The 12014-nt window shown below is 31.6% G+C and overlaps 2 protein-coding genes across 3 annotated transcripts in view; one reads left to right on the top strand and one right to left on the bottom strand.

The window, feature by feature from the left end:
* LOC145240005 (phosphatidylinositol-3,5-bisphosphate 3-phosphatase MTMR14-like) overlaps positions 1–12014 on the top strand; it is a gene marked incomplete in the record, with an annotated part of 148228 nt that overhangs the window by 51307 nt on the left and 84907 nt on the right. Inside the window, 3 exon segments of the mRNA XM_080103598.1 lie at positions 3864–3936; positions 6246–6306; positions 11827–11943. Of these exon segments, the coding sequence (XP_079959724.1) occupies positions 3864–3936; positions 6246–6306; positions 11827–11943 (251 nt within the window).
* LOC145240006 (mitochondrial tRNA-specific 2-thiouridylase 1-like) overlaps positions 1–12014 on the bottom strand; it is a 194623-nt gene that overhangs the window by 104159 nt on the left and 78450 nt on the right. The window lies entirely within an intron of this gene.

Genomic DNA, 12014 nt, shown 5'->3' with positions numbered 1-12014 from the left:
GATCTGGCGACATGCGAGTTGTGGACCGGGGCGTTGTCCTGCAGGAGGAGGGTACCTTTGCTAATCTTGCCCCACCTCTTGATTTTGATAGCTTCCCTTAATTTCCTCAAAAGTGAAGCATAATAGGCTCCTGTAATTTTGGTACCCTTTGCCAGGAAATCTGGCATCACTACTCCGTCCTAGTCCCAGAAGACTGTGAGCATGACATTGCCAGCGGAGGGCTGCACCCTTGCCTTCTTTGGAGGTGGTGAGTCCAAGTGCTTCCACTACATTGACTGGGCTTTGGTCTTGGATCATAGTGATGGACCCAGGTTTCATCCTGTGTAATCAGTCTTTTGAAAAACTTTGACTCATCTTCTTGGCACATCTCCAAATTCATCCTCGAGCACTCGGCACGTTCTCGCTTCTGGAATGGTGTGAGCAACCTGGGAATCCATCTGGCAGGCATCTTATGCATATGCATATGGTCGTGAATGATAGTTTCCACAGACCCTGTACTAATCTTGACATCTTGGAGTATTTGGCGAATAGTAATGCACCAATCTTCCAAAATGGCAGCCTCAACTTGACGGACAGATGCCTCATCAATAGCAGAAGGGGGGGAGGCACCAGGTCTGGGAGCTGTTTCCACAGACTTCCGGCCATGTTTGAATTCACGATGCCAGCGTTTTACAAGGTCATATGATGGGGCATTATCACCATAAGTTTCTTTCATTTTATCAAAAGTCTCCTGCAGTGTGCGTCCTTTCAAATACAAAAACCGGATCACTGCTCTACATTCAACAGGCTCCATTTCACACCTGACTCAGTTCAAACACCTGTAAAACAGAAAGCACAATTAGTTCAGAGCTGTAATTTGCCACATAACCCGTAGAGATATAAATCATTGCACATGCAAAATTTCAGCGAGATCAGACAACTGGAAGTGTGTCAGGGACATTACTTATTTATTGCACACCTCTCGTATTCTGGGACTGACACCAGCTTGTGTTACAGGCTTTGCACCGAGGATCCTCATCAACATTTCTTTTCGCAAAACGCAAGGTTCTTTCAGGGAGCCTGGGTCGACCTGGATGAGGTTTTGTGTACTCTTTGTTAATTGTACGATCACTTTATTAATAGTAGAAAAGGAGTATTGAAAGATTTCCTGCTATTTTGCATTAAGACCAACTTCATGTTGACCCATGATTCATTCTTGTATAAATTCTGATTGGTCTGATGCTCCTTTGGTTCGTGGCATGCTTCAACATTGCTAGTTGCAATTTTAATTAAATTTAAAAAATAGATATTTTAAAAAAATAGATATTTAAAAAAATTTTTAAATTTTAAAAATATCTTTTTTCCAAAATATCTTTTTTCCAAAGTATCTCTTTTCGAAAATATCTCTTTTCGAAAATATCTCTTTTCCAAAATATCTCTTTTCCAAAATATCTCTTTTCCAAAATATCTCTTTTCCAAAATATCTCTTTTCCAAAATATCTCTTTTCCAAAAATATCTCTTTTCCAAAATATCTCCTTTCCAAAATATCTCTTTTCGAAAATATCTCTTTTCGAAAATATCTCCTTTCCAAAATATCTCCTTTCCAAAATATCTCTTTTCGAAAATATCTCCTTTCCAAAATATCTCTTTTCCAAAATATCTCCTTTCCAAAATATCTCTTTTCCAAAATATCTCCTTTCCAAAATATCTCTTTTCCAAAATATCTCTTTTCCAAAATATCTCTTTTCCAAAATATCTCTTTTCCAAAATATCTCCTTTCCAAAATATCTCTTTTCCAAAATATCTCTTTTCCAAAATATCTCTTTTCCAAAATATCTCTTTTCCAAAATATCTCTTTTCCAAAAATATCTCTTTTCCAAAAATATCTCTTTTCCAAAATATCTCCTTTCCAAAATATCTCTTTTCCAAAATATCTCTTTTCCAAAATATCTCTTTTCCAAAATATCTCCTTTCCAAAATATCTCCTTTCCAAAATATCTCCTTTCCAAAATATCTCTTTTCCAAAATATCTCTTTTCGAAAATATCTCCTTTCCAAAATATCTCTTTTCCAAAATATCTCTTTTCCAAAATATCTCTTTTCCAAAATATCTCCTTTCCAAAATATCCCTTTTCCAAAATATCTCCTTTCCAAAATATCTCTTTTCCAAAATATCTCCTTTCCAAAATATCTCCTTTCCAAAATATCTCTTTTCCAAAATATCTCTTTTCCAAAATATCTCTTTTCCAAAATATCTCTTTTCCAAAATATCTCTTTTCCAAAATATCTCTTTTCCAAAATATCTCTTTTCCAAAATATCTCTTTTCCAAAATATCTCTTTTCCAAAATATCTCTTTTCCAAAATATCTCTTTTCCAAAATATCTCTTTTCCAAAATATCTCTTTTCCAAAATATCTCTTTTCCAAAATATCTCTTTTCCAAAATATCTCTTTTCCAAAATATCTCTTTTCCAAAATATCTCTTTTCCAAAATATCTCTTTTCCAAAATATCTCTTTTCCAAAATATCTCTTTTCCAAAATATCTCTTTTCCAAAATATCTCTTTTCCAAAATATCTCTTTTCCAAAATATCTCTTTTCCAAAATATCTCTTTTCCAAAATATCTCTTTTCCAAAATATCTCTTTTCCAAAATATCTCTTTTCCAAAATATCTCTTTTCCAAAATATCTCTTTTCCAAAAATATCTTTTTTCCAAAATATCTTTTTTCCAAAATATCTTTTTTCCAAAATATCTTTTTTCCAAAATATCTTTTTTCCAAAATATCTGTTTTCCAAAATATCTGTTTTCCAAAAATATCTGTTTTCCAAAAATATCTTTTTTCCAAAATATCTTTTTTCCAAAATATCTTTTTTCCAAAATATCTTTTTTCCAAAATATCTTTTTTCCAAAATATCTTTTTTCCAAAATATCTTTTTTCCAAAATATCTTTTTTCCAAAATATCTTTTTTCCAAAATATCTTTTTTCCAAAATATCTTTTTTCCAAAATATCTTTTTTCCAAAATATCTTTTTTCCAAAATATCTTTTTTCCAAAATATCTTTTTTCCAAAATATCTTTTTTCCAAAATATCTTTTTTCCAAAATATCTTTTTTCCAAAATATCTTTTTTCCAAAATATCTTTTTTCCAAAATATCTTTTTTCCAAAATATCTTTTTTCCAAAATATCTTTTTTCCAAAATATCTTTTTTCCAAAATATCTTTTTTCCAAAATATCTTTTTTCCAAAATATCTTTTTTCCAAAATATCTTTTTTCCAAAATATCTCTTTTCCAAAATATCTCTTTTCCAAAATATCTCTTTTCCAAAATATCTCTTTTCCAAAATATCTCTTTTCCAAAATATCTCTTTTCCAAAATATCTCTTTTCCAAAATATCTCTTTTCCAAAATATCTCTTTTCCAAAATATCTCTTTTCCAAAATATCTCTTTTCCAAAATATCTGTTTTCCAAAATATCTGTTTTCCAAAAATATCTTTTTTCCAAAATATCTTTTTTCCAAAATATCTTTTTTCCAAAATATCTTTTTTCCAAAAATATCTTTTTTCCAAAATATCTTTTTTCCAAAATATCTTTTTTCCAAAATATCTTTTTTCCAAAATATCTTTTTTCCAAAATATCTTTTTTCCAAAATATCTTTTTTCCAAAATATCTTTTTTCCAAAATATCTTTTTTCCAAAATATCTTTTTTCCAAAATATCTTTTTTCCAAAATATCTTTTTTCCAAAATATCTTTTTTCCAAAATATCTTTTTTCCAAAATATCTTTTTTCCAAAATATCTTTTTTCCAAAATATCTTTTTTCCAAAATATCTTTTTTTAAAAATATCTTTGATTTTTAATTTCTTTTCTTTTCTATCTTTTACCAGCAAATTTGTCGATCTGGCACGCTTGCCACTGGAGTAGAAATGTTTGGACGCATCGGAATTGACTTCTTCCTTAGTAAGATTTTTATGTTTTGATTAAGAAACAAACATTTGTAATGCTTTAACTTTCTAGTCATGAATTGGAACAAATATATTGAGGATATTGCCAAGGCCACGTTATAGAAGGTGGAGCTCCCTCTACTATGCTAGAAAATTTCTTATACCTGCTAGTATCCTATATTTCTATCAAGCTACCATTCACCCATGTATGAAGCATTGTTGTCACATTTGGGTGGTGTATCTACCACTAGTCTCTCCTCCTTAGACAGGGTTTAAAAAGAGTCTCGGAACCTAATAGGTTCTGTACTATCAACAAAATTCTAACCCCTGTCCCATCACTGCAATGTTGCATCCCTTCAGCTTTTTTTTACAAGTATTTTAATGGAATATGCTTTGAATCTTATGTTAACTATATTTTTTACAAGTATTTTAATGGAATATGCTTTGAATCTTATGTTAACTATATTTTTTACAAGTATTTTAATGGAATATGCTTTGAATCTTATGTTAACTATATTTTTACAAGTATTTTAATGGAATATGCTTTGAATCTTATGTTAACTATATTTTTACAAGTATTTTAATGGAATATGCTTTGAATCTTATGTTAACTATATTTTTACAAGTATTTTAATGGAATATGCTTTGAATCTTATGTTAACTATATTTTTATAAATATTTTAATGGAATATGCTTTGAATCTTATGTTAACTATATTTTTATAAATATTTTAATGGAATATGCTTTGAATCTTATGTTAACTATATTTTTACAAGTATTTTAATGGAATATGCTTTGAATCTTATGTTAATTATTTTGTATTTCATATCTGTAAATTTTTATTGTTTTATTACATAATATCTTTAGCTTATTTTTTTAATGTGATTTTATATTGGTTAATGGGTATTCCCATGTTAAAAGATAGTTTAGTATATTTAAGATTTAACGGTTAGAAAGACCAGATGAGTGTGAAATTGTTTTTAATAAATACTAGCATTTACGTCCGGCGTTGCCCAGGTGTTTGGAGGTGTATGTTGAGTAAAAAAAAAAAGCAGTCAATTTTTTTTTTTAACTTTGACCCCTATTATGACCCCTTAACATTTATTGTTTGGGGTTCAAATCAAATTAAAAAGTTGAATCCATGTCCAAGTACCTACATGTAAAATATCAAGTGTTTAGACCCAAAATTGGCGAAAGAGTTTAGTAGAGTTCTCAAAGGTCAAATCGTTGAACTTTGACCCCTTAACAGCCAAATTTCTGGCCGAAAATGGATTACAAAGTTTTTCCCAAATCTCAGTATCCTGTATATCAAATTTTGAGTCTGTAGACTTAAAATTGGCAGAGTTATTGCGTAGGGAAATGTACACAGTCACACAGACAGACCCACAGACACGTTCACTTTTATAGATATATAGATTGCTATTTATCTCTATATAAATAAAATGAACTCATTTTTTCACGTCTGATTTTGACCTTAATAGGATTAAAAATCAAGATATTTCATGCAAATATAATATGCACAAACGGCAGAACAATATCTGAGGCTTATTATTTCTCAAATTCCTCGATAATCTTAGATTTCTATACTTTTTCTGCTGAGAAGTCACGGCCAAAATCGGTTAAGATCAATGGAAGTGGTAAAATATTTTCTCTCTAATAAATTCCTCCTCCCCCTGCCACCACTTAACACCGTTTGGGGATCGTTCACAAGGAACAGTTGAGAAGAGAACACCGGTTTGGCTTCGTAGTTCTTTCATGTGAAGTTATTTAAAATCACTAAACTAAGCTGCAGTGCTCTGTGGCGTAGTGGTTAGCGTGCTGGACAATTCACATTATATTTTCACGTTCGCGCCGACCTACCATAGTCGTTTTTTTTGTTTGTTTTTTTTTCCTAAACAACTGGAATGGACTTTTCTTGGTGGCCGAACTGTTAATGTTGCAGATGTTTTTTTTTTTTTTTTTTTTTTGTTTTTTTCACACTTTATTTTCCTACTTTTACTCATGACTCCGGGTTTGATCCTTCCTACTTACCTACCATAACATTTTTTAAAACTCCTCCCCCGTCCCGGAAACAAACACTCGAGCAACGCCGGGTACCCCTGCTAGTAAAAAATAGAATTGAAATTATTTTTTTTCAAATTTGGGATAATAAAATATTGATCTTCAGGGAATTGGACAGTTTGTTCTTTTGTTTTTTGTTTTGTTTTTTCTTCTTCCTCTTATATGCCATGGTGGTAGTGGTAATCCTTTGCATGATTTGAGGTGTTCAGAGTTCAGTCAAGTTTTGTACTTTTTTTTTTTTTTTTTTTTTTTTTTTTTTTCTAGGTTCTGATTCTGGTTCGACAGCTTCCAATTCCTCTTTGGAACCTGGCAAAGACAATCCAAGGTCAATTGATTGTATTATTTTTGTTTTTCACTCCTGATTATCTAATTCTTCTTCTATACTTAATGTTTCTGTTAGCTAATAAAAATATTATCGTTTAATATTAATTTACTTGTCCGTATGTCCAGTGTCACAAAAAAACAAACATCATCGCAAACATTAATTAATGAGAAATGAATTACCTTCTCTTATAGTTGCTCTTCATCAGTTAAAAATCATTAAAACCATTTCCTCTCCAAAAATTATCAAAAAAAACAAAAAAAAAACATGACTGTCTGTTTATGGTTTCAAATTGGTTATTTTATTTTATAATTTAAAAAGAAGTGATGTTGAGAGGAGATCGTACATTTTTTTTTATTATAGATTCTTTAAAACAAGAAATGTGCAAGTGAATTGACATCTGTTCCTTTATAATTTAAAAAAAGAATTATTCAGAAAAAAAAAAAATGTGTTGTGTGTTGAATTTTCAATGAAAAATATTAAATTTAAAAAAAAATTCTTTTTAGCTTTAAAACATTAAAGAATTTACGAAGAATTTAAGATTTGAATTTTCATAGAAAAAAAATGTAAATTTTTGTAAATTAATTCTTTTTAGCTTTAAAAGGTTAAAAAAGAATTTGCTAAAAAATTGTTTTCAATTCATCGTTGTTTTATTTTATTATTTATTCATTTTATTTATGTGTTTTAAAAAATTTTCCATGGGTTCTGCGAGTTATATTAAAAAAAAAAAAAAAAAAAAAATTCGGATCAATTAGGTTTTAAGGACTCCCAGAAATAAGCAAGAATGAAAGCGACAAATTTGGGTTGACTCTGGTTTCTTCCATTTGACCTGTGCAAATAAATGAATAATGAACCTAAGTTTTGTTAGCTATTCTGTACTTTCACCTAACAATTTAATAAACATACATCCCAATCGACCTTTCTCACAATATTGTCATGCGGTCTCTTGTATTCCTTTTGAGCTAACTTCTCGCAACTACTGACATATTCTCACCTTTCTATTCACACAGTCGACACAGGAGACTTTCAACTGTTTTATCAATGTGGTACTTCACATAATTTGTCCTGAGCGTGTGCTCCTGTGCGGCACATGTTAGGGCTTCTCTCTCAATCTTCAAGTCTCATTTTGACAACCATCACCAGGTTTTTCTTTTACCGTCTTTCTCTGTAAACCTCTCTGTATCTTTCGCCTTACCCATTCCTCTCTCTTGTTTTATGGTGTTGAAAATTTCAGACGCTGGAGCTACATTTTTTTTTTTTAAAATATAATGTTGTATTCTCATATTTATTGCTTCTCGGCAACACCTAATAGATCAAAACAATAACTTTCCTGAATACAGGTAATTCCGTTCTCTCTACCTGCTTTCACAATTATTTGAAGAGAAATTATGTTATAATGAAGATAGTCCAAAGTAGGTTGGACATATTTCTTTTTCTTCCTCTTGAAAATTTGGTATGCTCCGGAAAATTTGGGAACTTTACATCACATTAACATCCTGGTGCGATACGTTATGTTGATAAATAAATATTTTATAATTGAATCAATATTGGCATTATCCCTTTTACCTTTCCGTCTCCGTGTTCTCCTATAAGACTACACTATCTATCTATCCATCTCTGGTATATCTCTACTGAAGTAGCCACTTGTCGATTGAGATTGTCGGACTGACTTCCTCATCTTGGTTGTTATTGTCACAACGTTTCGGACGTTTTCCCTCCGGCCTTCGTCAGGTGTTTTGTATCGAACTGGGGAACCGTTTGTTAGGAGTCTCGAACCCAACCCTTTATTATTATTACGGGGGTACTGTGTTCGGACTCCAGCTAGGCTTTGGGACATAGTTGCTGATTCTCTGTTTTGAATGTTACTTTTTCTACTGCCTTCGTTCAGGATTGAACTCAGCACCTTTGGGTAACTGTAAACTTTGTCCTAGTAACATATGGCCGAGTGGTCCTAGACGTTGTATCAAAGTTTACAGTTACCCAAAGGGGCTGAGTTCAATCCTGAACGAAGGCAGTGGAAAAAGTAACATTCAAAACAGAGAATCAGCAACTATGTCCCAGAGCCTAGCTGGAGTCCGAACACGGTACCCCCGTAATAATAATAAAGGGTTGGGTTCGAGACTCCTAACAAATGGTTCCCCAGTTCGATACAAAACACCTGACGAAGGCCGGAGGGAAAAACGGCCGAAACATTGTGACAATAACAACCAAGATGGGGAAGTCAGTCCGACAATCTCAATCAATGAAAACACCTCATCTCAAAAATACAGACAAAAACTAGCCACTTGTCTTTCATTTTTTGTTCATTTATTTATTATTCCTTGCTTTTTACTAGTTTGCAATTTTTCAAATTTTGATACGCCTTTTATAAGCTTTTCCTTACAGTTGAAGATGTAAACTTTCAGACCATTTTCTTCTTTTACGCATCTTTCTGCAACTATTACTCCTTTTCTTTTCACTTCCCATATAAACTATCGACATCACTCTTTGGGTGAAGAGCTCCATTCATCATTTTCCTTGTCTTCCTGTACATATTTTTCAGCATATTTTCTTTCCATAGAATAATACGTGCCTCATATCGAAATATGTGTTTTTTACTGCAGACATCTTGTTTCTCCCATACAAACCTGACCTAAGAACCAACTGTAGTCTTCTCTTGTATTATTTTCCTATTATTTACTTCACTTTAGCTTTGTTTTTATTCATACCATTATTATTTAGAAACTCTTTCTTAATGAGGAGTAGGATTTCCTAACTATTCTGTACTTTCACTTAACAATTTAATAAACAAAATATAAAAATGGAACTTAAAAATCTAAAAAAATTAACCAGTTTGTAAACTGCAGAAGTGCCATATTTTCTGTTTGCCTTTCTAATAAAATCCAATATTTAAATAGTTTTTGTAAAAACTTTATCTTTTGGCTTTTTTTTTTTTTATACGTGGAGGTCACCACTTATCCTCAAGTGGCTTCTGGACCTTGATAAGGGTTATTGCGTGTACAGTAATCAATGGGATAGTATCGTAGTAATCGTTACTATTGGAGTTTTGATAAAGTGTCTTACTAAAACAAGTTCCTGATGAACTGCCCCCTTATGTTGGATTTGAAGACATCCAAGTTGTAGTCAGGTGGGAAATAGGCAAACGGTAGAGAGTTCCAGAGGCGAGCACCTCTAAGAAAGAAGCTTTGTTCATGGAATCTACGTTTTGATTTAGGCACAGGTAAATAGTGGGGAAAATTATTGACAGTAGTTTCGGCTAAACAGGTGTTTATCGTGAAAGATTGGCGAGGAGGACCAGAGATTGGAGCTCAGACGAGCACTTGCCATGGAAATAACGATAAAGCAAAGACAGGCCCGCAACGTCTCTTCTGTGGGAGAGAAGTTGCAGGGAAGAGAAAAGGGCATCCCCCACTAAGCCACAAAGTCTATTTTGTACTCTATCAAGGCAGGATAGGCTGTTTTTAGCAGCTCCTGCCCAGATGTGGCAGCAGTACTCCATCCTTGAACGTACTTGGCTTTTATATAAATAAAGAATTGCATCAGTAGTGAGATATCTTCTGGAGCGGTAGAAGGACCCCACCATTTTCCCAGCGACCTTGGCAACAGACTTGATGTACGTGTTCCACTTCAGATCAGGAGTAAAGGTCAAACCCAGAAGCTTGTCAAAACATGGAGCCTCCCCAAAATGGGAGCCGTCCATTTCAATTGATGCCAGATGGGGATCAGAGCGTTGATGATGTAAAGATAGGAGCTTGGTTTTAGATGCATTAAAAGTAACCAGCCACTCCTTTCCCCATTGTACAACGTGATCAAGATCAGAGGAGAGAGAATCAGAGAGAACTTTGTCATTTACGGCCTTTGATGTGTTGCCATAGATGGTCGTGTCATCAGCATAGATGTCAACGAATGATTTAAGTATGTGTTTTGGGAGATCATTGATGTAGATCAGGAAGAGAGTTGGGTCCAGGATGGACCCCCGAGGGACTCCAGCATTAATACCGTGGGCCTCTGATTTCTGCCCATCAACCACTGCTCTTATGAGCCTATCAGAGAGAAATGATTTAATAATTGAGAAAACATTTTCCGTACCTGGAAATCTTGTGAAGTAGGCCTTTTATGCCATACCTTATCAAAGGCCTTTGATTTGTCAAGAGCAATTGCCCTAGAAAGGAAGCCTTTTTCGAAAGATTCGCTAATCCTATGAGATATAACCGTTAGCATATCTGCTGTAAATCTGGCAGAACGGAAACCATATTGCATGTCACTAAGAAGGTTATTTCTGCTGAGGTGGTTGACTACTTGCTATGAGCAAAAGTGTAGTATATGTTCTGATACTACTTTATAAATAAAAGGTGAAATATAAGTGAATAAAAATATTTTATAAATAAAAAGTGAAATAGAATTGAATAAAAATATTTTATGAATAAAAGGTGAAATATAATTGAATAAAAATATTTTATAAATAAAAGGTGAAATATAATTGAATAAAAATATTTTATTAATAAAAAGTGAAATAGAATTGAATAAAAATATTTTATAAATAAAAGGTGAAATATAATTGAATAAAAATATTTTATAAATAAAAGGTGAAATAGAATTGAATAAAAATATTTTATGAATAAAAGGTGAAATAGAATTGAATAAAAATATTTTATAAATAAAAGGTGAAATATAATTGAATAAAAATATTTTATAAATAAAAGGTGAAATATAATTGAATAAAAATATTTTATAAATAAAAGGTGAAATATAATTGAATAAAAATATTTTATGAATAAAAGGTGAAATATAACTGAATAAAAATATTTTATAAATAAAAGGTGAAATATAATTGAATAAAAATATTTTATAAATAAAAGGTGAAATATAATTGAATAAAAATATTTTATAAATAAAAGGTGAAATATAATTGAATAAAAATATGTTCCCCATTTTATATATATATATATATATATGTATAATCCTTTGATTTATGAAGTTCAATGTAACTACAGAGCATATGCAAATAAATGACAAAAAGTCTATATTCCAAATTTCAAGATGTTGACCATCTTACCATTTAGTTTTTAAGCATGTTAAAATGATCAATTCTTGACAGCACCTGTTTCGTACCACAGAATCATTCATGTAATGATTATTTGAATTTATTCCACCCTTAGCTCATCAACTTTAAAAGAAAATAAAATATGAGCATGATTACAAAATCCGATAATCCAAAGAGTAGTTGCAATTGTGTTTTACTTTAGTTACTCCATCTTTTTCAAAAAGAAAACACAATTGCAACTTCTCTTCCAATTTTTGAATTTTTTAATCATGTAATTGATTTCTGATGAAATCTGATCCCTGGAATGGATTGATTTCTGATGATTTCTGATGACCTACTGGAAGGGATCAAATGCACTTTTATTTACCCCCTTCCAACCTTCAAGATCTAAAAACTTCTGCAAATCAATATTATTCTTTTTCTTTTTCATTGAAAAATTTTGCCCAAATTTTCTGACAAGTTATTTTCTATTTTCCCAGTGAATGGCCAAGCCACGACAGAATCCGAGGCCATGATATCAAACTGCTCAAGTATCTTAATATCGATTATATCTGTGATCTTATGGTAGAAAAGAAGAAAGTCAAATATTATTTGAGGTCAGTTTTCTTTTTTTTTTGTTCTTTTGCTTTTTTTGTTAAAAAATTTTTGGTGCATCTATATTGTACAA

Source organism: Euprymna scolopes, chromosome 19 (assembly GCF_053919585.1).
Source record: "Euprymna scolopes isolate OS-2025 chromosome 19, ASM5391958v1, whole genome shotgun sequence".
NCBI lineage: Eukaryota > Metazoa > Mollusca > Cephalopoda > Sepiida > Sepiolidae > Euprymna > Euprymna scolopes.
This window is presented reverse-complemented; position numbering and strand designations above follow the sequence as displayed.